Raw genomic sequence first — 25,248 nt, 5'->3', positions numbered from 1 at the left:
CTGTAGGCTAATATAATTCAAAAGACCGACTGACCTGTTAGGCTCATTCTTGCTACTTGTGTTACCTTGCGTTAATTTGCGTATTGGTTTGCATTTTGGTAGGCTACTATTATGGAATTTACAAACCCTCACTTCAAGGACACCGTTCGTTAGTGCAGTGGCTAGAGCAGGTGGCTTGTCATCGAATCGTCGTAGGTTCTACTCCCGTATGCATCAAACATGCATTTGTTTCTGACTACAGTGAAATGTGAAAATAACCCTACTAAATAATGCCGTGGAGCTATTATCTAAACTAATGTAGAACCATTTTGTTCTGTTGCCAGCATAAAAACAAGCGTACCATCGGCCTATCCGCAATTTTGAAATGAATTGAGCCAAAAACACAAGTGACGCTTTGGACATAGGCCTAATTGTGCTTTTAAATGGAAGTTTGACACTGGCCTCGTGACCTCATGAAACCATTAGTGACAGCAAAACAAACCTAAACGAAACAGCCTGATGCCTCTGCATACAATTTATACAGTCCATAAACAAAAGGCAACATGAGCCTTTGGCAAAAAAAGCCCACTGACGATTTGAACTTGAGCTCTCATCGTGAGCATGCAGAGTATAGAGACTGACGCGCTACCAACACACTACCTAACAATTTCAAGCTTATTGTGATTACTAACTGTGCATTCACACCGAAACCGTCAAAAGAGTCAAAATCGCTGGTGAAGCTCATAGCCCGACGCTCAACTCAGTTCAGCGTTGAAAGCTTCAAAGCCAAGACGTGAAACATTCGAACCAACCACAAGCAGCAATCCTGCGAGTTTGACATTCTAATTGGTTGACGCCGAACCGTGTCACAGCTAATTACCATAAAGTTAACTGAGGCTCAACTTTATTTTGACGCCCGTGAAGCTCATGAAGCCACGCTCACGCCCGGAACGCTTTTGAAGCCGGTAACGCCGACTCTCCATAGGAAATGAATGATTTCCGGCGCTCTTGAAGCTTTTGAAGCTCTTGGTGTGAACGCACAGTTAGACACTTTATTCATAAGCAACGTTGCCATGTTAATTTGGGATCGAAGGCTTTCACAGAGATACAAGTTTCCCGCAAACGCAACAATTGTAACGTTGCATTGCATTATGTTGATGGCTGTAGGCCTAAAGGGAGAGTCCAACTCTTCCAAAGACGAAGTCAAGTGCCGAAAAATTTGCTCGCTGTAGGCTATCTACTAAAATCGCCAAAGTTAGGCTACTGCATTGCCCACATTTTAATGATGTAGGCCTATGAAAAAGAGAGTTTGTCCTACAACTCAAAATGCATGTGGTGGCGCTCCTGGTAACCTGTCCGCCTCGCATGCATGGTCGGTATTCTGAAAAGTTGCAATACTGTCGGTCTCCAGTGGCTTATTGTTTTGAATGTGGACATTGACACCTCAATCGAAACGCTAAAGTGATGGATTACCGTGTCTGCTGTCATAATTTTGAGAAGGACGACTTTGCTATTCCGAGAGGAGCTTCTGACCCAAAGAAGTCAACGAAATATTATAATATTTTCATCTGTAACAAACACGTCACTTCTGTACCTGTATGAATGTTTTGGTAGGTTTAGGGTGCACTGCAAATGAAATATTTAGCCTACTGTTTCAGAATTTGATCATGTTGTTTTATTATCGCAGAACATGTTAAATGTGTGAAAACAATCTGTTTTTGCAGAACAAAGTTAAGGTTGTGCTCAACATGTGGTTGTGTGTTGAATGTCAGTACAGGGTAACCTATTTCAGATCAGAGATGGTAATAACTAAGTAACTGAGTGGAAATAAGTGATAGTGTATTTTACGGCCCTGATGTTGTGTATTTTCCTGGAAATTACCTCCTTGTCTTAGGTAGCCTAATTAAGCAAAAACAACACTATAAATGTCATAAGGATAATTGATGGGTTTACCAACACAGCTAGGTGATTAACTAGGAAGAGGCAATAGTGTATTTTACAGCTCTGATACCATATAGTTTCCATGAAATTACTTCCCTTTTTCCAGTTTAGTTACAGGCACATAAATGTCTTCTTTACCAGCTTACTACTACAATGACTTGGTTTGTGTCTTTCTTGGTAATAACTAAGTAATTGAGTGGAAATAAGTGAAGATGCATTTTACGGCCCTGATGCTGTGTATTTTCCCAGAAATTACCTCCTTGTTTGTCAGGTAATTAAACAAAAACAATAAGTAAATCCTGGACTATCATTTCAAGAACTAGATTCATTTTAAATCATTACCATTTTATTAAACTTAAAGGGATAGTTTGGGTTTTAAGACACAAAGTTATATGGGTTCCCTGTCAGCAACGTTGTGCATCAGCAATGACTTACCCCCCGACAGCGTCCTGTGAGCCGAGATCCAGCCGGTTTTTGATGCTGAAGAAAGTAGTCCGGCAAGTTTCTGGGGTCACGAAAGTAAAGTGTTTTTCTTCTCAAAACCATACGTGTTCAAAAGAGTGATATATTTGCACCACAAAAACGTTGTCCAGGAAAAATTCAAACCTCGTTATCACTGCACTATTTTTCTCGATTCCTATCACTGCGCGCTACTGACAGCTGGCCAACGTTTTCGTGGTGCAAATATATCACTCTTTTGAACGCGTATGGTTTTGAGAAGAAAAACACTTTACTTTTGTGACCCCAGAAACTTGCCGGACTACTTTCTTCAGCATCAAAAACGATCAAAAACCGGCTGGATCTCGGCTCACAGGACGCTGTCGGGGGGTAAGTCAGTGCTGATGCACAACGTTGCTGACAGGGAACCCATATAACTTTGTGTCTTAAAACCCGAACTATCCCTTTAAAATGAAAGCTGTTTGCATCACTATTACTTAGAAACTGCAGAGTAATTGCACTGGAAATGGCATAGAAATGACTAGTAATAAGGGGCTACAAAATATTATTACCATGAAATTACATAAAAATACCATAGAAATGACCAACTTAATTAATGCTGTTTGCATTGCTATTACCTAGAAACTGCAGGGTAATTGCACTAGAAACTGCATGGAAATTACTTGTAATAAGTGGTAACAAGGGATTGTTACCATGAAATTACATAGAAATTACCATACAATTACCACCTTATTAGCGAGCCGTAATGTAAAGTGTTACCGGCGGCGCTAGAGCTCTCGAGCTTGCGTTGCTTACACAGTATCACCGCTTGAATCGGAGAAATGGGTGGTCTGCTGTTAAATTATTACAATATTGGGGGATTACTACATTATCAGGACCTGCGAAATGAAGGCTAACCTGATAATGTAATAACCTCCCGTTAATCCAATATCTTATTACATTATTGGTAAAAAGTGTATTCCATTATTGAGAAATGCACTTTATTACATTATCAGGAAGTTATTACATTATCAGGTTGTATTACATTTTCAATGGACTCAAGTGCCATTTTTTATTACATTATCAGGGTTATTACATTATCGGGGATTTATTACATTATCAGGTTCTACAAGGTCATCTATGGTTTGAAATCGGACAACTTCAGGCACAGAAATGATCCTTTCTTTAAACCTTGTCTAAACCATGCCTGTGTGAGTAAATGTGTGTGTGTGTGTGTGTGTGTGTAGTTACGTGGTCTCACCTTGACCTGCAGGCTGGCAGCAGTGACTTTCTTCTCGAGCTCCTCCACCTGCACCAGCAGGGCGATGTCTGTCTCCATGGCCTGCTCCTCCACACACCACGTCTGCACCGTCTCCTCTGACACCTGGCCCTCATCGTCCAGCACCGACACCTCCATCACCGCCACTGCCGTCCACACACACACAATCAATCAATCAATCAATCAATCAATCAATCAATCAATCAATTCATTTTCATAGGGAGGGGAGAGATAGCCTTTAACCACTAAATATGAGATTGGTTATCAGTAAAACAGAGCGATGGCCTGACATGGCCAAATCAATTTTATTTCTGACACTGTCAAATGACCTTATATCCAGTGTAGATAAAATAAAGGTAACTACAGGGTTGAGATAAGATTTCATTATTTTTCATGGAAAATGTAGTGAAGTTTCTAATTTACCAAAACTCAAAATTCTGCTATACAGAACTCAAGCCCTACTGGAATTATGGCTATGTGTGTCATGCTGTGTGAGTCCATAATTGAGTGAGCATGTGCGTTTATTCCTGTGTGTATGTGTGTGTGTGTATGTGTGTGCTGACCTTCTTTGTTCTTGTTGCAGGTCTGTGTGATGAGCTCCAGGTTCTTCTGGAGTTGTTTCTGCAGGCTCTTCTCGCGGATGCCACGGCTATGCATACTGGCCATCACAGCCCTCAGCTCCCCCATGTCACACTTCCACCAGCCCAGCATCTTGTCTGCACACACACGCAAGATATAGAATAGAATAGAATTGAATGTATACTTTTTTGATCCCGTGAGGGAAATTCAGTCTCTGCATTTAAAGGTGACATAGAATGGAAATAATTTTTTTCTTGGTTTTCATGAATTATGAGAGGTTGTGCATAAACAAAGAGCTATCATGGACATGAGGCATGGCTGTGCCCACCTTCATATGAAAATCTTGCACTGAGAAATAGACACAAAAAAATGGGCAAATTAGAAAAGAGCCTGCTTGTGATGTCAGACATCGCAAAGCCATTGAAGTTCAATTGGGGTTGCCAAAGAGGTCAAACGGACCATTTCAATACCCAGCCTAAATACATAGCTTTAATTAGTCTTGTAGAATTGCAATTGAGTTTACTTTTTTTTAAATCAAAGTTGAATATATATTATTTTAACATCAGAGAACACAGTGCAACACTCGATTCATCCATTCTATGTCCTCTTTAACCCAATTTAACTGAATTAGTGAACACACACAACACGCAGTGAAGTGAATCACACATTCACCCAGAACAGTGAGCTGCCTGCCCAACCAGCGGCGCTCGGGGAGCAGTGAGGGGTTAGGTGCCTTGCTCAAGGGCACTTCAGCCGTGGACTGGTCGGGTAGAACCGGCAACCCTGCGGTTACAAGCTCGAAGCCCTAACCAGTGGGTCACGGCCGCCCCAATATGGATGAGCAAAGAAGAGGAACACCTCCATGGAACATACGTATCATCTTCACAATGGAATGTTATTCAAAACCTTAATAAATAGATGGATTCTAGCACAGCAAATATTCATAATTCATTATTCATCATTATTCATAAATTGACTCATTCCGTCATAATTGCATTTCTTTATAGTGATGAAAAAAAACAAGAAAGCAAAACAGATAATTCATCTGTTGATGCCACATGGCAAAGAGTCTCCCATTGTCTTGATACCATTTCATTACAGGTGTCCATGCGTGTGCCTCTACCTGTGTCTGGTTCTCTTTCTGTCTCCCCGACTCTCTCCTCTGTCTCTATCACTGTCTCAAATCGTGTACTTCTGCTCTTACAATACCTAACTTGAGTGTGACTGTGTCCACACTGAAAATTCAAACGACACGAAGGACACTGCAAGTCCCCAGATGGTGCACTCATAACGGTCAAAAAGCTGAGTGGAACGATGGACACTTTTTAGCCTCAACAGATGCCATCTTGCGAGCAAGCACATAGGGTGCAAACTCTTCCCCTCTTACTCTTAGGCCTTTTCCAAAATGGAGTCCCTACTCACTTTGACTCACTTTGACGTTAGCGAGTGAACTTCTTTTTCAAGTCACACTCGTGGGTGCGGAGAACACTCGCATTGAAGGGGTAGGGGTTAAAACAGCGCTACATTTCGGATGCACTTGAAGGGAGAAGGGAATTGATTGATTGATTGATTGGACACCCCTGTGTACATTCCTCTTCTCTCCTTTCATTACTATGAGTGAGGAGTTGCATTTTATGCTTTTATTATCAAATTATAAAAGTGCTGTAAATGCGCATATAATATCTGTACGATATTGCACATTTTACTGAGTATCAAACTAAACATGAGTTGTTAGAATGTAGCTTAAATCACGCTTTTGTCTGTAAATGCTGTCATACGGACTAAAAAACAACTGGCAGGGAGATTACACGAGCTGCACGAACACGTGAAAACGGTTGCACCTGCATGCCAAGTCGGCATCCATGCAGACTCGCTCCTGGAGGCGTGGTAGCCCCTCTCCCTTGGCACTTCACTCGACTCAAATTTCGCTTCGGATGATACTCAATGTGTCGGACCCTCGCGTGAGCATGCAAACGAAGTGGAAGTGTGTAGGGCGAGGGCCAAGGGGCACGTTTCGGAAAAGGCCTCTGTCTTTAGAAGCCCCCCCCACCCTCACTGACACTGTCCCCCTCCCTGTTCTCCCTTAGGAGTTATAATTGACCAAGAACTTCTACTCAGTAGTCACATAAAGCAGATCACAAAAACTTCATTTTTCCATTTAAGGAACATCTCAAAGATAAGGAAGTCCTTATCCTTACCAGACGCTGAAAAATTAATTCACGCTTTTGTCACTTCTAGGCTAGACTATTGTAATGCACTATACGCCGGCTGCAATAATACCTGTCTAAAAAGCTTACAGCTTATACAAAACGCAGCTCACTAGAACCAAAAAATATGAACATATTTCCCCCATCCTAGCATCTCTACATTGGCTACCTGTTAAAAGTCGCATTGACTTCAAAATTCTACTTCTAACATACAAAGCCATAAATGGCAGGGCACCCGAATATATTAAAGATCTTCTAGTCCCATATAATCCACCTAGACCCTTACGATCACAAAATACTGGACTCCTTATAACTCCAAGAATTTCAAAAACTACAGTAGGAGGCAGAGCTTTTTGTTACCACGCACCTCTCCTCTGGAATAATCTTCCTCCCTCAATCCGTTTAGCAGACACCCTCCCTATTTTTAAGTCTATACTTAAAACATATCTCTTTAGTGCTTCCTATAGTTAGGTATGGTGCAGTGTGGAACTGCAACCACTTCAGGGTTTCATTGGAACGGACCACCTCTGCTGTGGGCTTGTGTGACTGGTGCTCCAGTCATGCCTCCCATGGTGGCTACTGACCACACCTGTGCTGGTGCTGACTACCCTCCACCATGCCTTAGTTATGCTGCTATAGCATAGCACTGTCATGGACTTCTCATGTGTCATGCCGTACAACTCTCTCCCCTCTCCCTCTGTCTCTCTCAACTCTCCCTCCTCCCTCTCTCTCCTGTCCTGTCATTCAACTCCCTCTCCCCCTCTGCCTTTTCCCTCTATAGTATAATAATTTATATCCCCATTGATATACTTATTAATACCAACCATCATGACTTATAGTAATACTAACACACTTTATTTCTCTTCCCTTTCCCCTATACCTCACTTGTGAGGTGAACCATTACCAGTCATCAGCAATCTTGTGCCTGGCCCTCATCACACCTGAAGTCCCATCCCCCTGAGTGCCATTGCCATCATCATCCCTATGACTGCCCTACCATTACCTGCTGTGGTTCCCTGCCAGGATCCCCGGCCTACGCATTCCAGCGACCCATCACCCTCCAAAATTACTAATGGATTACTGATGGACTATTTATTCCCTATACTGGACTGTTTGAACCTTCTTATACTACAAATGACTTAACTCTACTTAACTGACCCTAGGCAGATAGGTTGGGCCCTTGAGTCATGGATCTGTCTGAGGTTTCTTCCCATATGTATCTCCAATTCTAGGGAGTTTTTCCTTGCCCCTGTTGCTCATGAGCTCTCTTTGAAGGTTTAACACTCTGTAAAGCGCCATGAGACATGTGTAATGTTTTGGCGCTCTATAAATAAAATTGAATTGAATTGAATTGAATTGAATTGAATTGAATTGAATTGAATTGAATTGAATTGAATTGAATTACGCTCACCCTCTGGGATGGGCTGTGGTGTGGGGTGGTCCTGTGGCCGGTTCAACTCCAGGATGGGCTCAGGCGAGATGGTCCCAGTAAGCTTGTCCCCGTGTGGAGCGGGCGAACCGCTCTTACTGGTGCAGACACTGGGGGGCAGCAGGGGGCTGGCGCTGCCCTCCCCAGACGGGTAGTGGGGCAGTGGGCTGCTGCACAGGGGCAAGTGGGGGGTCACCAGCCCACTGGACCAGCTACATATGGGCATGCTCATGCCAGGTGTCACCTGAGAGAGGGGAGAGGGCGGCACATACATTACTACTCTTATATGTAAATGCAAACATGCACATATTCAAACTTTGTCCATATGTCCACCGCCTAAATTTAATATTTTGACGTAACAGCACAGTTTTTGAAATACATGTAGAACAGTGCTACAGCCATGTGCTAAATGTCATTACGTCCCATAACCTAATAAGCAAGGAGAGATGAATCAAATAGAATGGAACGGAACAGAACAGAAACAAGATAGAACTTTAGAAAAATAAGTATTATGGTTTACAGTAAATGCTGTTCCACCTTAGTACTTTGTGGCTTTGTTATTACAGTGCATGCAAATGCACTGTACTGTTCTTCCTAGACTTCTTATTACAGTGCATGAACATGCACTGTACTGTTCTTCCTAGGCTTCTTCTTCTTCTTCTTCTTCTTATTATTATTCCGCTTACCAAATTAATTTTTTCTATTCAGCTTGAACCGTTTAACCTAGAAACTTCATTCAAACGTTGCAACGTTGCAATCAATAGGGGAATGCTGCTATGTATTTTTTTTTTTTTTTTAACTTTTATACTTTTTATACTATAAATTAAAAACTTTAAAAAATTTCCCCATAGACTTAAAGGGATAATCCGGAGTGAAATGCACTTTAGATAAATTTTTCGGACTATTGGGAGTACATATGTTGAGTTGACACCAAAATCATGTCATTCGGATGTATTTTGAGAAAGTTCGAGTTCACCGTTTTTAGCCAAAACTCGTTAGCCTGGAAGTGAACTGGGCATGTCCTTTCGCCGCTACAAAGCGCTATTTTTATACCTCTTCTACTGTTCCAAACAACACTACACTTACGTGGTAGTGAGCAGAGGGTCCCTAAAGCCAAACCGAAGTATCCCCACGTCTTGATGTGGTCGGATAGAGAGTCCAGAATGAATTTAATCGAGTCAGTACCTTTCCGGAAATGTCGCTGCTGCGGCTGGCAACGCTTTAACAACACTTTATTAACATTTCTAGCGTTCTTCGAATGTTAAAATTATAATTCGAATGTGTTCTTTTTTTATTTTTTAATTTTTTTTTAAAGTGTTGACTATATTTAGCAAACGACGGCTTTAGGTGCTGCTGTGAGCTCCTGAGAGCTCCCTCCTCCTTTTCTCAGCGCTTCGGTCAAGTGTTTATTGTTGCTATGTTACCAAAACCGTCTGACAGTAAGGCCAGCACGTCTTTTTGGAATGTTTGCCTAATGCTAGCTAACTAGCCAACTAGCCAACGAGCTAACTGAAATAGCAGCAGTCGTTCAGCAGTCGGCTTCAGACAACCTGGGACCACAACACGTCTATCTTTCACACTGCGAAATCCCCCTGAACCCGTTATTTCTGTAACGTGAATGTAATGTTTCTCAGTCAGAAAAGGGCTATAATTTACTTAGCAAGACAGCTATCACGTAAAACAAGTCAACTACGATGTCATAATGGCAGTGGCATAGGCTAAGCCACTTAGCCTATGCTAAGATAGAAGTAGATAGAAAAATAGTAAATATTAATAAGTCAAAATTGAGCATTAAATATTCTAATATAATTCGAATTTAGAAAAATAATAATGAATGAAATTCGAATGGGATACTAGAGGAAGATTGCCAGCCCTAATGTGTATGTGTATGTGTATGTGTATGTGTGTGTATGTGTCTCTGTGTGTGAAGTTCTCACTTGTTGCGGTGACAGGCTGTAGCTGCCTGCTGCTGGCGTGGTGAGGGAGTGGAGTGGGCTGGCTGTGTGAGGATTGGGTGGGCAGGAGGGGGGTGACTTGGGCTGAGTGAGGGCTGTGGTGGTGGAGGGAGACGCAGAAGCGCCCCCGCTGGTGGTGGTTGTGATGGCAGCCATGGGGTCAGCAGAGGAGGAGGTGATGCGTATCGCCCCAGGTGGAGGTGTGGTGAGGGAGGAGTCATCACAGGGCGTCCGTGGCAACAGGCTGAACCAGTGGCCCCCTCTCTCCGTCAGCACCCGCATCAGCTGGTCACTGGGCAGCAGCAAAGGCTGCTGGGAAAGTGGCAGTCCTCCTGAGATGGAAGCACCGGCAGCCAGTGGTGCTACCAGCAGGCCTTGTGGGGCAGCAGGCGTCAGGGCCAAGGGCGCCCCTCTGCTGGGGCTGCTAGATACCAGTGGAGGCGGCGGAGGATTGGAGGAGGTGTCTGGAGGGGAGGGGCAGGTCACCGAGGTGGAAAGGGCAGCGTGCGGGCAGCCGTTGGGGAGAGGGGGAGAGCCCTCGGCTGCCTGTGAGGGGGTCTCTAGGATCTGCTCCTCAGTGGGTGGCTCAGGTGCGATCAGTGGGGAGGAGGGGTGAGGGAGCAGAACGCTGGCTTGTTGCTGTGGCTTCTCTGTGATGAAGTCACTACTCTCGTCACCCTCCTTGGGGCTCGCTTTGGGCTCGGACACCTCCTTCACAGCCGGTTTCTCCTCCTTCAATTCCTCCTCCTCGCCTCCTTCATCCTCCATTGGCTCAACCGCTGCCACATCCTCCTCCTCCTCATCCTCTGTAGACTCCAGCTTGACCTCCACATCATCAGTGGGAGGCAGCACCTCCTTCTCTTCCTCCTTTTGCTCCTGCTCTGGCTGCAGGGGCTCCTCTTTGATCTGCATGGCCTGGTAGCTCCGCAGTCGCTCACGCTCCTTCTCTAGCTCCTCAGGACCTGCATAACACACACACACACACACACACACACACACACACACACACACACACACACACACACACAATTATTCACAGTAGGTAAAGACAGAAATCCACACCCCAAAGACCTAAGGCATTTTCGCACTTTGGGACTTTTTGCAGTTCCTGTACCTTTTTTAGTAATTCCTATATGGCGGCTGGGGGCAATTGTAATTCTTCTAACCACAATACCTGTAAATATTTTAGCTCCTACTTTGGGGTAGGGTATTTTCTCTGCACATGGGAACCATTACTGACATACTTAAAGCCAAAAAAAAATAAAAAATGTGCAATGATTGGACCACCATCACATTGCTCCAATAATGCATACATCACCTCAGCATTACCACTAGTGGTGCGAATGCAAACAAAATAAAATCTGAGTAGTCCTATTGTAGATACTGTTCAGTCTGAAAATGCCTCACAGCCTACCCTGGAAATCCATAATTCTCACAAGAGCACAATTTGAATTGTGGCTGCAAGATAGTCTGGCAATGAGCAACGGTGCAAGTTACTTTTACCCCAGGCATCGGGGGAAACCAATCACGTCTGTGTATCTGATATAGGCAGGCCAGAGGCGAGCTAAACTGATGATGACAGCGCTGCCATGTTCAAAGTCAATAAACGGTCGTAGTGTTATCCAATTGTGTCAAAGTCCGGAACCAAAGTCAGAGTAAGCATTGGTCGTAGTGTTATCCAATTGCATGCAGTGAGATTTTAAAATGCATGCTTGGTGCTGCCTGTGGAGTTGGCATTTTTCTACCAGCCATTGATAAGTTTAATACATTTCTATATTAACATGTTGTATTAAAGAAAATATAGGCTAGAAAATAACTCTTTGTTTGTGTTGTAAAGTGGTTAGAAGAAATTAAATCGGAATCGGCTTTAATCGGTATCGGCAGGTCAAATTCTATGAAAAATCGGAAATCAGAATCGGCCAAAAAATTGCAATCGGTGCATCTCTATTTTTCATGGTACGAACGAGTCTCTCTTTTCTTAGATGACGTTACCTCGCGGCAAATAAGAGTTTGTGCTTTTTGAACCTGTCAAAGATAAACTAGTTTTATTTCAGTTTTGTACAGTTGAGTAGAAGTTTAAGTCAACAGTGGCAGCGCTGCCTGGAAGACAACTCAGAAAATAACTCTTTGAACTAGCTTGCCTTTGATCAAGCTACCACATGACCACTCATCAGCCTAATATTTGTATAATCACTTCCATATATTGTAAGTTACCCAGACATGGCGAAACAGCTAAAAACTGTAGAGCTGGTAAATAGTCTACAGGCCTGTTAGACATCGGGTGTAAATAGCATTGTTGATTAGACACACCCGGGTGTAAACAGTAATGTTGATTATTTGCACCCAGGTGTAAATAGTATTGTTGATTATTTGCACCCGGGTGTAAATAGTATCGGAGTGTCTATTTGCACCCACATAGCTGAGCTATTTACACCCTGTGACGTAACAACAAAAGAAATGGACTTAACATTTTTTACTATGGACACCTGGGTGTAAATAGTATTATTGACTATGGACACCTGGGTGTAAATAGCAACAATGGCTATTTGCCCTATGCATGAATAACAATGTAACAGTGATCGCTATTTACAAATTCCGGGTGCAAATAGCATCTGCCATTATAGACACCCCGGGTGTAAATAGTAATGCTCATAATTTGCACCATGGGTGCAAATAGCATCTGCCATAATTACATATATTCATTTATTTTCCAATTATTTATTTATTTACTTATTTATTTATTTTTGATCCTCTCTCATCCTTTTTTATCTATTTATTCATTTAATTTATTTCTGTGGTTGAATGGACATTAGAGCACAAGGAATTTCAATACTTATAAATGCTTATTTATGAGTACAGTACATGACAATAAAAGTTGAACTTTTGAACTTTATGTTTTGATTTCTCATCAAACATGTCAATGTGGGCATCTTGTTTATCCTGAGCTCTCCATACACAGGAATGCATTAACAATCTCGCCCCATGGACCCAGGGACACACTCTGCCTCATTTACATCCTCCCATTACACAATTTCAATTTCAATTTCATTCAGAGAGAGCCATGGGCTCAACCCATCTGCCTAGGGTCAGTTACAGTACAGTAAGGTCATTTTTAGTGTCAGAAAGTGCAAATAGTCCAGTGTAGGGGATAAATTGTCCATAGGGATTAGGAATTGTTTTAAGGAAAGAATTGGGTCGCTAGGATGCGTGGGCCAGGAAACCTGGGCAAGGGAACAGCAACAGGCAATGGCAGGGCAGTCCTAGGAATGGGACTTCAAGTGTGATGAGGGCCAGGCACAGGGATGGCTGACAAGTGTGTGTGCATGTGTGTGCGTGTGTGTGTAAATACTTACCCTCTCCACTCTCCAGAGCCTCCACATAGACGCCCCCACACTGCGGCAACACCCAGTAGCGTCGACGGTAGCGGTCCTGACCATACATCATGGAGCGCAGCGAGTGAGACGCCTCAAACAGCTTCTTCCTGATCAGGTTTTGCTGCTGTAGGACGCACACACACGCACACACACACACACACACACACACACACACACACACACACACACACACAATGTTGATAGCATGTGTGTAGCTCTGTGTATAAGCTTCTGTAAAGGCGCTACACTTGTGATTACACAGCTCATTGCCAAGTATGTGTGTGTGTGTATAAGTGTGTGAGTGTGTGCCTGCACATGCATTCTGCAAGCTTTCATGCTTCTGAGACTACAGCTTGCATATGCTGTGTGTGTGTGTATCTGTATGCATCTATGTGTGTGTGAATAAGCAAGCTCATCACTGTGCATCCCGTTATGTGTTTAAGCGAGTGTGTTTGCTGGCGGAGCGGCCTCCTGTGGAGTGTGTGAGTTGGCGGCCCATCTGTGTGTTTACCTTCGCCAGCTTCTCGATCTGCTTCTCCAGCTCCTCCACACTAGTCGCCTGGTCTGTCTCGTCCTGGAGCAGAGGAACACACACACACACACACACACAAATGAAAACATTCACAGGCACACAGACGGAACCACGCACAAACATAAGAACAGACACAGACACACACAGACATGCACACAAACACACAAACAAAGGCACATACTCAAATAAACAAACGAACACACACGCACATACAGACCTTCATACACACAAACAAAAATATACACATACACGCAAACAGAAATACACATACACACATAAACATAGATACACTTTATCGGCAACCCTTGGGAGGCCCAAACTGAATGAGGCTTGCCACCAGGGATCTGGGTGATCTGATCAGAACTCCACTTGCCCCCTGCTCCAGGTCTTACAGCTGTCAACAGAGCCTGTGCTGTGTCTCTCTGTTTACTTTGACAATACCTGACAATACTTTGACAATACCTGTCACTAACAGAACACAGGGCTGAGTATCTGTGAACAGTGCCATAACTGTCAGAGTGGGCTTTCATGTGAGGAGAATCAAGCAAAGTGTAGGGTTCTGACATTTGTGTGAAATACAAAAATAAAAACTCATAAACACAGAAATACTCTCAACTTCTATAGTGTGACAAGGAAATGTGTTTCTGAGCAGATGTGATTCTGTCAATGTTAGTGTAACATGATTACTGTTGTGCCAATTACTCAAGATGCATTTATATTGTGGTCTTTGGAGAGTCAGTCTGCCATGTTGTCCCCTTACCTCGTCACAGGTCTCCACCTTCTTCACTTTTTTCACCTCCTCCTCCTCTTCCTCCTCCTCGTCATCTCCGGCCTCGTCACTCTCCTCATCCTCCTCATCCTCGTCCTCACTGTCGCCGCCCTTCCGCTTGCGTTTGCTTCCTGGAGTGGGCGTGCCAGTGGACTGAGGCTCCTCCCCCGCAAGACTGACCTCACGCTTGCCTGTGCGCTTAGCGTGGATAATCTTCAGTCTGCAATGAATAAACATACTGTAAATGACAATCCTTACAGATACAAACATTTCATACCATGCTAAGGGACTTGGTGACTTAGTGTATTTGACCTAGTTGTCAGATTAAAAATGCCCTATGGAGTGAAGCTTTTGATAGTTTAATGCAAAATGCCTAGAGAACGACATACTCTTTTAAGGTATTCAATTCTGTGTGTATGGCAGTAGGGCAGTGGGATATAGGCTATAAGAATGTGTGTATACAGACAGACATGTAAGTGCGAACGTGTGAGTGTGTACTCACTTTTTCAGTTTCACCTCCATGGCCAGCTCATCCCTGCGCATGACGGTCATGTGATCGAGGCTCTTGTCAATCTCACTACACACACACACACACACAAACACACACACACACACACAAGAGATCTCAATTACACATTCAAGCACAGCTCAGAGACACACCTACAGTATGTGTGTATGTGTTTACACCCTGGACATTAAAAATGCAGAGCGCAAGCTCAAGGCCATAGCGCTGTTTCTTTAGACACCTTTATCTCAAAATGAATATTTAACACAGCACTGCACTCAATCTCCTCACGTTAGCAATTACGACGCCCGCCCGCCCGCCCGCCCGCCCGCCCGCCCGCCCGCCCGCACGCACGCACGCACGCACGCACGCACGCACGCACGCACGCACGCACGCACACACACACACACACACACACACACACACACACACACACACACACACACACACACACACACACACACACACACAAGATACTTGCACGTACACAAGACATTTTGCTACAACTACATGCAGTCTGAAACATGCATAACGTCATACATGACTCAAACTTCAGAACTCTGAAAACACTCTTCTGCAAATGTACGCACATACATAACATTGTTGCATATAAATGTAAGTTTGAGACAATGCATTGGATCTTTTAGTCACCTCAGTAATCATACGTTCAGTAAATTACTATGTAGACCTCATTTACTCACATACAATAGATTAATGAATGCAAATGAATGCCAGTAAACGAGCATTCAACTTGCTAGCTGTCTGCTTTTATTTTGCCATTACAGTAACATATTGTAATCACTGCAGCCAGATAAAACAACATCAAGTGAGACGATAGCACTGTGTCACAGCATACCTGACCACGCTCTTGCTGCAAGCCAGCTCGTTGACCAGGAAGGCCAATATGGAGGCCTTCTGGGCAGGCGTGTGGGCCTGGAAGGCCTTGGTTCGCATGCTCTGGGTCAGGCACGTGAGGGCTGGGCCTGCCTGCCAGCTGTGCGCCTCTAGGTAGATCTGTAGCACCTCAGACACATTGTCCCGGTTCAGCCCCACGTTGGCCAGGCTCTCGCCCAGAATGGTCTTAGACTGAGGAGTGCAGAAGAGAGAGGGAGGATGGGGAGGGGAGGGGAGTGAAGATGCAGAGAAAGAGAAAAAGAGAGAATTATAGATGTATTTATTTATTAATCCATGTACTGTATTCAAGCTCCTAAAGAGAGACAGAGACAGAGACAGAGAGAGAGAGAGAGAGAGAGAGAGAGAGAGAGATAGAGAGAAAGAGAGAGAGAGAGAGTAGGGGTGGTGCGGTTTTTGAAAAATGCTCCGAACCGTGCGGATGGCATGTCACGGTTCAGAGTGTGTGTTCGTCGTACGGTCCTACGGTTCAGGCTAGTTATGGCATGCGCAATCGATTCCCATATTTGACCATTCGTTTCCCTTTCGCGCAAGAGTAGGAGTATGTAGTTTTGATTGCTGCGCACGAGTCTTTAGAAGTGCAGACTGGCCGGAGTTGCAGGATGCGCCAGCAGAACACCAGAGTAGGCCACATTTATTTCCTTCAATGTTTTGTTAAGGAGCAATCACGTAGGCTAGCATTCCAAGTTACAGAATAGAAACTAATGTGTTCGCTTATGGCTAATGTCTATGAGAAATCCCATAGACATGCTAACGGTTAGCATAATCGATAACAGTAGATATTTAGAGCGAAATTCAGTCCATTTACACAACTTGAGTTACATAAGAAGAGTTTTTTGTTTTCAACTGACTATTAAAATAATAAATGTCTAATGTTTTCTCTCCATATAACAACGTAGCCTAACCGTGTAGGAAAAAACCATAGACGCCTGTTAACTCATCAATGCCACAAAGTAGCTGCACAACATAAACATTAGGCGCGTGTGACAGCGTGCCCACTAGTGATCATGTGACTTGCTCTGCTACAGCCTGAGCCAGTGGCTTCTCTCACTTCTGTTGCACACCTCCTGATTTAATGAATTTATGGGGTTTCAATGCGTGATTTTGAGTGTGCCCCACCCCCCCTCTAAGTAACCTACTTTAAATATTCGATAATGTAATTTTGCACATCGTCAAAACAACATTCACAATAATATCCCAAACAAGGCTATAGCCTATATTGCCCACCCCTCTTCTGGAGTGTTAAAGATTAAAAGAAAAATAACAAGAACCGTACAGAACCGAAAACCGTGACCCTAAACCGTGATACGAACCGAACCGTAGATTTTGTGAACCGTGCCACCCCTAAGAGAGAGAGAGAGATAGATGGGAGTGCTCCTATGAGTCAACTGGTAGAGGAAATGCAACAAGGTGCTAACAACACCAAGTTCATAGGTAGTACACAGTACACATACTGACAGAAATACAGTACATATCTACTCAGTATTGTTAGCTGCTCTGTATCTACGTGTGGTGAGTGTAGGAAAGTGAAGGAGGCCATAGAGAGTCCATGGATAAAATATGAATCAGACATTATTCATCTTTCACATGAACTGTAACTTGAGAGCTTTTTTTTAAAAACCCTGATGTGTTGAGAAAAAATAGAAGAACAGAGAGAAGTGGGTAAAGGAGTGAACGTGACTAGCAGTTGGTGGGTGAGCAGGAATGAGCTGAGGACATGAACTCTTTTTGCCCTCAGTGTTGTGTGAAAAGAGTGAGAGAGAGAAAGAGAGAGAGAGAGAGAGCAAGAGGGATGTACGAATGAACCAAGTTTCACTCTCTGCCCTCTCTATGGCTCGCTGTTGTTGTGATCGCAGCTCACATACAGTGGCAGACCGTAGTCACACCATGTGTGTAGATGTGTCTGTTGTTTTTTCTTTGTTTGTGTGAGAGACTGAGTGAGAGGAAGGGAGCATGTATTGTGCCTGTGTTCTGTCGTGTGTATGCGTGTGTCCTTCTCTCTCTGTGTGTGTCTGTGTGAGAGAGAGAATTTAGATTTATTTTCTGTTGCTACCGTAATTTCCCAACTATTAGCCACAGCTTCTACATTGATTTTGTTAAATTTCTTTAGCTACGGTATGAGGTTAATACATGGGTGCAGTTAATAAGGTTTTGACATGGTTTTGTTTCTTAACCTCCATAAAACACTGTCCATGCGGCTAATACACAGGAAAGACAAAGAAAACGAAACCTATTTAAGTATGCGTGTGTGCGTGTGTGTGTATGTGTGTGCGAGTCCCTGTCCTCACCTTGTGTCCAGGGGGCAGGCCCGGGTCGGAGATGGCAGCGGAGAGCAGGCGCACCAGTAGGTCCTGCACGCGGCCCATGCTGTTGCCCAGGTTGAGGAGGCCCTCCTGCAGCACGCCCAGTGTGGGCGCGTCGCCCGTCTCCATGCCCAGCACCCGGCCGAACGCCCGCAGGAACTGCACCACCATTAAGCAGTCGGCGAACACCGTGCCTGGCAACACCAGCCCCGGGATACGGGACAACTCCGGCATGGGCTGGACAGAGGAAGGGAGAGGAAAGGGGGTAGAGTAGGAAAGAGAGAGGAAAAGAGTGAAAGTGATGAATGGCAGAAAGAAAAGAGTGGGCAATAGAGATGAGAGGGAAACACAGGGTGACCACAGAGAGAAAGTCAGACAAAGAAAGAAAAGAAAAGACAAATGACAAAAAAACCTTGAATTTACTGTTTATCTAATGAATGACTTAATGGTGTAAAACTAATTCATCCAATGGAAATTCAACATCCATCAGCCAGAAATATCTACAGCAGGGATGGGCAACTGGCGGCCCGCGGGCCACATGTGGCCCGCCTCCTCACTCAGTGCGGCCCGCGGATGATCATTTTTACTGTGATTAAAAATGCGTGTTTTTTTTTTTTTTTTACCGCACCGTCATTGTAATTATACTGTTCGCCGATAGATAGCGCCTCCTATGCAAACCATCTCGGGCCTTCGGACCTTTACAATCGCTGAGGAAAAACAGTGCACACATAGAAGAAAAGTAGAAAACTCATTTAGAAAACCGTAGGCTACCTTTTAGTCAAAATCGGAAGCAGTGTCTGTTCATAGAATGGTAAGGCAAACCCATGTCAAGTTTTGCTAGAAACTATATCAGCCATGAAAGATTTAAACTTCAGTCGCCACTAGCCTACACTACAACACCTTGCGAAAAGTTATCAGAAGTAGCCTGCCCTACACACACGGAGCTTCTCGGCCGCTGTCGTAGCCGACCTCAAATCAAAAGTAGGCTAGCCAACACTAACAATAGCGACTAATTGCCAGAACTACACAGGAATCCGTCTTTTGCTGTTTCGCTTGAGCTTGCCAAAGCAAAGAAGCTATATGGCGAAATTGTTTTGGTGCGTAGGCTAGTGGAGGTAAAAACTTCGAAACGGTATATTTGTCCCGACGCACGGTGACGCGCATAATTGTTGACATTCTGAATGTCGAGGGGGGGAGCTGAGACAAATCATGCATGACTGCAAGTAGGCCTACTGTAGCCTACTTTTTGGCGTTGGATGAGAGTACAGATGTGATGGATGTTACATGTTACATCTGTAGGCCTACTCTCATTATGGACGTTAGGGAATGTCTATAAATTCTTAAAAATGGAGTGGGAGCATAAATGCATTGAATATGAGGCTTGTAATTGCACTTCATGATGGGCCATTGTTTTTCAATTCTGTGCCATCATTGAATGGTGATTTATGTGAGCCCTTTGCACTGAAAATGATACTTATCACTGGTTGTAAAATATTTGTATTTGTTGTTAGGGAGTCTATGTAAAAAATGCATTTGAGCATGAAAATTGACATATTTCGTTCTTATTCAGAATTATTTTGCATCAGCATCAGATGTGCGGAAGTGCGCGGCCACATTTGGCCCTCTAATGGTGATGATAAAAAAATGTGGCCCTCTTAGTCATGAAAGTTGCCCATCCCTGATCTACAGCATGGAAAGTTATTCACTTTAGAGTCAGCAATTCTTGGCCTTAAGGGTTTAGATGATCAAAGTCCCAATTCTTATATTTTTGCATGCCAGCAGCCAGACCATGGATCTAGAATAGAATATATACTCCTTTTTTTTTAAATGAGAGATAAAAATCTATCAGAATCAGGGAAAGCAAAAGTCAACAACGGACAAGCAATCAGCTGATTCATGTTTTTGTGTGTGAATGTGTTTATGTGTGTGTGTGTGTGTGTGTGTGTGTGTAGGTCTTTGTGCAAGTATTCCAGACTGATAGTTGCAGCACAGTACACAGGAAACACTGTGGAAATCAATGGGGTCTTCCAATGTGTGTGTGTGTGTGTGTGTGTGTGAGTGTGTGTAGGCCTGATGGCACATGTCTGTGGTTGACAGGAGAGATTGTGTGGGGACAAAGACTAATGCATTTTGAACAGCCGAATATAAACAAGTTCCATGCCCTTGTATTCTACTTCAGAGAGAGACAGTGTGTCTGCCTGTGTGTGTGGTGATGGCGGTGGGGAGGTCCTCCTTCAATGCCATGCACCTAATGCACTTATCGATCTATGGGATTTGGTGTGAATGTCACTTTGGGTGCAGGGACCCCAAATCCGTAAAGGTTTCTCTTACAGAAATCCTCCCCAAATAGTAATGAAATGCTGTCTGTAGCCACCAGGGGGACTCAAGAGCAACATACAGCTATACCTTTTGCGCTTCACTGCTTTCTGCTTTTTAGGGAAATCAGGCTCTAACTGTGCCTACAGCAGACACACAGCACAGTGCCTTACTGATCTCAGTACTGTCTCCATGTCAAAGGAAAACAGATTTTAAAATGACTTTGTTTTGCCACACTTCATCCCACTGTTCTGCAATCAGATTTCTTCTCTTTTAGTTCTCGGTGCTAACTCTGCTAATACAGATGCTGTTAACCAAACCCTCAACAGTCTCCTGAGTCCCAAACCCAAGTTATGCTAAACCACTCCCCCAAGACCCTGGCCTACAGCAGTAAACAGAACAGGATTTCACACTGGCTCTAAACGACATGGATCCACTGAACAGGATTTGGAATCCATCAGGCACGGTAGCCATGCTGCTTCTAAGGCTCTGCTCTACAGTTTCCCACTTCAATGTATGTCCTTGGACAGTTCCTCTTTAGTGCACTTGTGCACTTTGCACTTAAAAAGGTATACATGTTAGCCTAGAAATCTAGACGCCCCTAGCGGCAGCAAATGTAATTTGGCTGGCGGGCCAGTCTAGGCACGATCCATTGAGGCAGGGAGCTGAGAACCCCCAGCACCAGCGGGCCAATCACAGGGCTTAACATAATGGTGACTGACATGCGACCAGAAGTTGCGACGGTAACGCATCCTGTTATTTGAAAACAAGAAGATGATTCGTTTAGCGTTATCCTATTGCGGGGAGGGAATTTGAAAGACAACTGCTTATCCCACCCCTCCGATTGAGCCCTGTCTACGGTGAGTGTCCAGACCCTACATCTTGATGTGGGTCTGGCTCGTCAGGCTATATACATGTATGACTGATTACTAAATGCAGTACAATGCTAAACATCTTCTCTGGCCTTATTAATCCCCACTTCCCTATATGTTACACTGTTTTTTGTTTATGTAAAGCACATTGAATGACCTCTGTGTATGAAATGCGCTATATAAATAAACTTGACTTGACTTGACTTATTTAAGCTGCATTAGTCTGTTACTATCACTGCTTTCTCTGCTTGCTGCTTTGCAACCCACCTCCTCCCCACCTCCATCTCAAAGTGGTTAAACTTAAAATAATGACATTCTGTTGTCATTGTTGCTTGTTCTGTTCGGGGGAATAGAGTTACTCTCCCAGTTTAAACTGGGAGGGTAGTCCCCTGAGGATTCTGCTGTTCCCTGTCTAGGCATTTCCATGGAGCTCATGGAAAGACAGAGAACTTCCTCTGAACAGAGCCAAACCGCCAAATAAAAAATATTATTGTTTTTAAAGATAATTCGGTAACACTTTACTTGACGGGTTCATTCATAACACATTCATAACAGCTGTCATGAACTGCAAATGAAGCATTCATGACTGATTCATGAAACATTACTCAACATTCATACCAACACTTTCATGAATGTGGAAGACAAAACGACGAAAACTTGTCAAAATAAAAGTCCAACAATCGCAAAGAAGCATTGCCGTATTTATTCCAGCCTTTGTTAATATTTCATGAATATCTTATGAAGTCTACATCAAATGTCACTTTACTATAGCCCTACAAGTTGTGAAGTAGCTTATTCGTAATCACTGAGTTAAGTTCTGCTGACCATAGGCCTATTTGTGTAACCTGGAACGGTTTGACATTTCCTAGTAGGAAAAGATGATAAATTAGCAAAGGTTAGATTATAAAACAAATACATTTTTAAAAAACAAAAAATAATTGTTGACCACATTCTGTTTCTCTGGCACTGGACTAACCCATTGACTTACATGTGATGTGACATAGGTTGGAATAAATACGCCAATGCTTCTTTGGAATTGTTGGACTTTTATTTTGACAAGTTTTCGTCGTTTTGTCTTCCACATTCATGAAAGTGTTGGTATGAATGTTGAGTCATGTTTCATGAATCAGTCATGAATGCTTCATGTGCAGTTCATGACAGCTGTTATGAATGTGTTATGAATGAACCCGTCAAGTAAAGTGTTACCGATAATTCTCTCTTGTGTATTTTTGACTTACAGTAAGCTATCCGGACAGAACTATATTGCTGTGGTGAGTGTAGAGGTGCAAATGCATTTGCGATGTGCATGTAGAATAGGAAGTGTGGGTGTTACTGGGGTCTGCAAAACACATATCCTTGTTGGGCCTCACATAGTAGGTATATTTGGGTGCACCGGTGTGTGTTTGTGTGCTTGTGTGTGTGTGTGTGTGTGTGTGAATACCTTGTGGTCAGCGAGGCACATGTCCTCATTAGGCTTCTTCATCTCGCGGGCAATCTCCAGCTCTAGCCGACGCAGCTCTAGCTTGCGCTCCTGCTTCAGTCGCTTCTCATCACGCTTCTCCTGACGCAGACGTTCACGCTCCTGACCACACACACACACACACACACACACACACACACACACACACAACACATCAAAGCAGAATGTGTCACACCTCAGCAGCACAAACACACACACACACACACACACCAAAACATGGCTCCAGGCCAGTGGGCACATACAATAGTGCAAAGAAAGAAATTCCAGTTTATCACAACAAATTGGTAGATATAAGTTGGTGATGGCAGTTTTCTACCAAAACACATTAAGTATCAAAGCCAATTTATAGTCTAGGCAAAATGTCACGCCACTGTGGGCTTTCATATTCCTGCGCCAACAACAAAAAGTCAGCTAAAAGATTATCTAGTTTCTATGACCACAGGTATGACAACAAAACTAATGTCTGTTTATGTTTTCATTACATTTCATTGTGATATGGCAGACGCATCAAACACAGCAACAGACTGTGACCAAGGCAATAACACACAATATTGAACTTTCAGTTGCTTCCAATTAGAGGATGCCACATCTTTTAAATTCTTTTGATGCATGTGAAAAGCTGCGACACCCTGGCAGACACAAATGTTTATGACCCAGACGACACAGTCACAGCTCGCAGGGTTGGGAGGTCATGAGGTTGAGGAGGCGTGGCGTACCTCTGCCTTCTTGCGAGCCTCCACAGCCTTCATCAGCATCACGTGCTGCCTCCTCCTCTCCCTCTCCTGCAGACAAGAGGGAGAGAGAGAGAGTGAGAGGGAGAGAAAGACAAACGTGTGGAGAGATGATAAAAAAAATATATGTACAGAGACACGGTGCTATGTGCAGACAAGACAATCAACAGCCTCTGATAGCATGTTCAGCAGACAAAGAGAGACAGAGAGAAAAGTGAAAGAAGAAAAGAGAGTGAACGTGAAAGACGAGACACGTCACCATGACCATGACGGGCGGCTTTTTTGGTTTGCTTTGTTTTTGATCAGCCGGAGGTGGGGGGGGGGGGGGGGGGGGGGTCCGAGCACAAGTTTTAGGATGACAACCAAAAGAAGCAAAGTGGGGAGAGAGTGAAAAACTAAACAAAAGAAAAAGCAACAAGAGCAAGTGGTGGAGAAGGAGGAGAGGAGGAGAAGAAGCATCCAGTACATCTGGGTTAGCCCACCTACTGTATGCTGCTTTAGGTAGAGGCCACCAGAGAGAGAGGAGAAAAAGATTGAAAGATAAAAAAGAAAAGAAGCAGCAGAACATGGCCTCATCCTACTGTGTGTGTATGTGTGTGTGTGTGTGTGTGTGTGCTTGGCCCCATACATCATTCAGTGTTCAGCAGACTACACTAGAAATGATGTTGACTCATAGCCTTCATCCATCTTACTGTGTGTAGGAGATCCATATTGCTTACAGATCCAAAGCGAGCAAAATGCCATACAACATAATGTGGACCTTAAATGAGAAGTGTCCAGGTCATTTGCGTCTACAGTGTATCTATTGATCCTGACATATTTTACTGTTCTATACATGTACATCATAAGAACAGAGAGTATTTTTATTTGTCTCTAAACGTATATTTATGATTCCAATTAAAGGTAATCATGAATTCAGATTATTTGCAATAAATGACCACTTTAGCTGGATGACATTGGAGTGACTATTGACGTGAGTATGCTTTTTTATATGTAGAAACATCAGTGAGTGGATGCTAGCTGAAACCTTAGCCTTTAGTGTCAGTGTGCTCTAATGCTAGGGAACCACAGCAGGAGTGGTCAGGTCAAGCTGACGTGCATAAAACGCCCATCATGGCTGCATGTGTGTGCGCAGGGTGACTGTGTTATGGAGCGTGTTGCTGTCGTGAATGTGCATGGAATGACAAATGGAGAAGATTGCAATGGCAAAACCAGCTGAATTACACTGTTCCCGTGGCTGTAGGCGGGAGTGTGTATATGAGCGAGTGTGAGTGTGTGTGAGTGTGTGTGTGTGTCTGTACAGTATGTGTGCGCTGTGTGTGTGCGTGTGTGTGTGTGTGTGTGTGTGTGTGTGTGTGTGTGTGTGAGTGACACACAGCAGTGAGCTGTGCACACACACGTATACATACACACGTACACACACACACACACACACACACACACACACACACACACACACACATATACACACACACACACACACACACACACACACACACACACACACACACACACACACCTCATAGCGCACTATAAACAAGCACAGGTACTCACAGCCATTCCACAAAACACAACCACGACATACACCATAAATCAATAACCTGAGTAAATCAATGTGCACAACACACAGACACACACAAACATTCG

The 25,248-nt window shown here is 43.8% G+C and overlaps 1 protein-coding gene across 8 annotated transcripts in view; it reads right to left on the bottom strand.

The window, feature by feature from the left end:
• The window catches only part of LOC134070816 (bromodomain adjacent to zinc finger domain protein 2B-like), a 151,074-nt gene that overhangs the window by 29,559 nt on the left and 96,267 nt on the right, over positions 1–25,248 (bottom strand). For all 8 annotated transcript variants that reach the window (XM_062527267.1, XM_062527272.1, XM_062527269.1 and 5 more), the window contains 12 exons: positions 23,587–23,652; positions 22,832–22,972; positions 18,188–18,439; positions 15,844–16,073; positions 14,985–15,059; positions 14,474–14,702; positions 13,693–13,755; positions 13,161–13,305; positions 9,790–10,769; positions 7,835–8,096; positions 4,201–4,353; positions 3,620–3,783 (listed from right to left, as the gene is read on the bottom strand). In XM_062527267.1, coding sequence (XP_062383251.1) covers positions 3,620–3,783; positions 4,201–4,353; positions 7,835–8,096; positions 9,790–10,769; positions 13,161–13,305; positions 13,693–13,755; positions 14,474–14,702; positions 14,985–15,059; positions 15,844–16,073; positions 18,188–18,439; positions 22,832–22,972; positions 23,587–23,652 — 2,760 coding nt within the window. The remainder of the gene's footprint in view (positions 1–3,619; positions 3,784–4,200; positions 4,354–7,834; positions 8,097–9,789; positions 10,770–13,160; positions 13,306–13,692; positions 13,756–14,473; positions 14,703–14,984; positions 15,060–15,843; positions 16,074–18,187; positions 18,440–22,831; positions 22,973–23,586; positions 23,653–25,248) is intronic.

The sequence above is a fragment of the Sardina pilchardus genome, chromosome 23 (assembly GCF_963854185.1).
Source record: "Sardina pilchardus chromosome 23, fSarPil1.1, whole genome shotgun sequence".
Taxonomy (NCBI): Eukaryota; Metazoa; Chordata; class Actinopteri; order Clupeiformes; family Clupeidae; genus Sardina; species Sardina pilchardus.
This window is presented reverse-complemented; position numbering and strand designations above follow the sequence as displayed.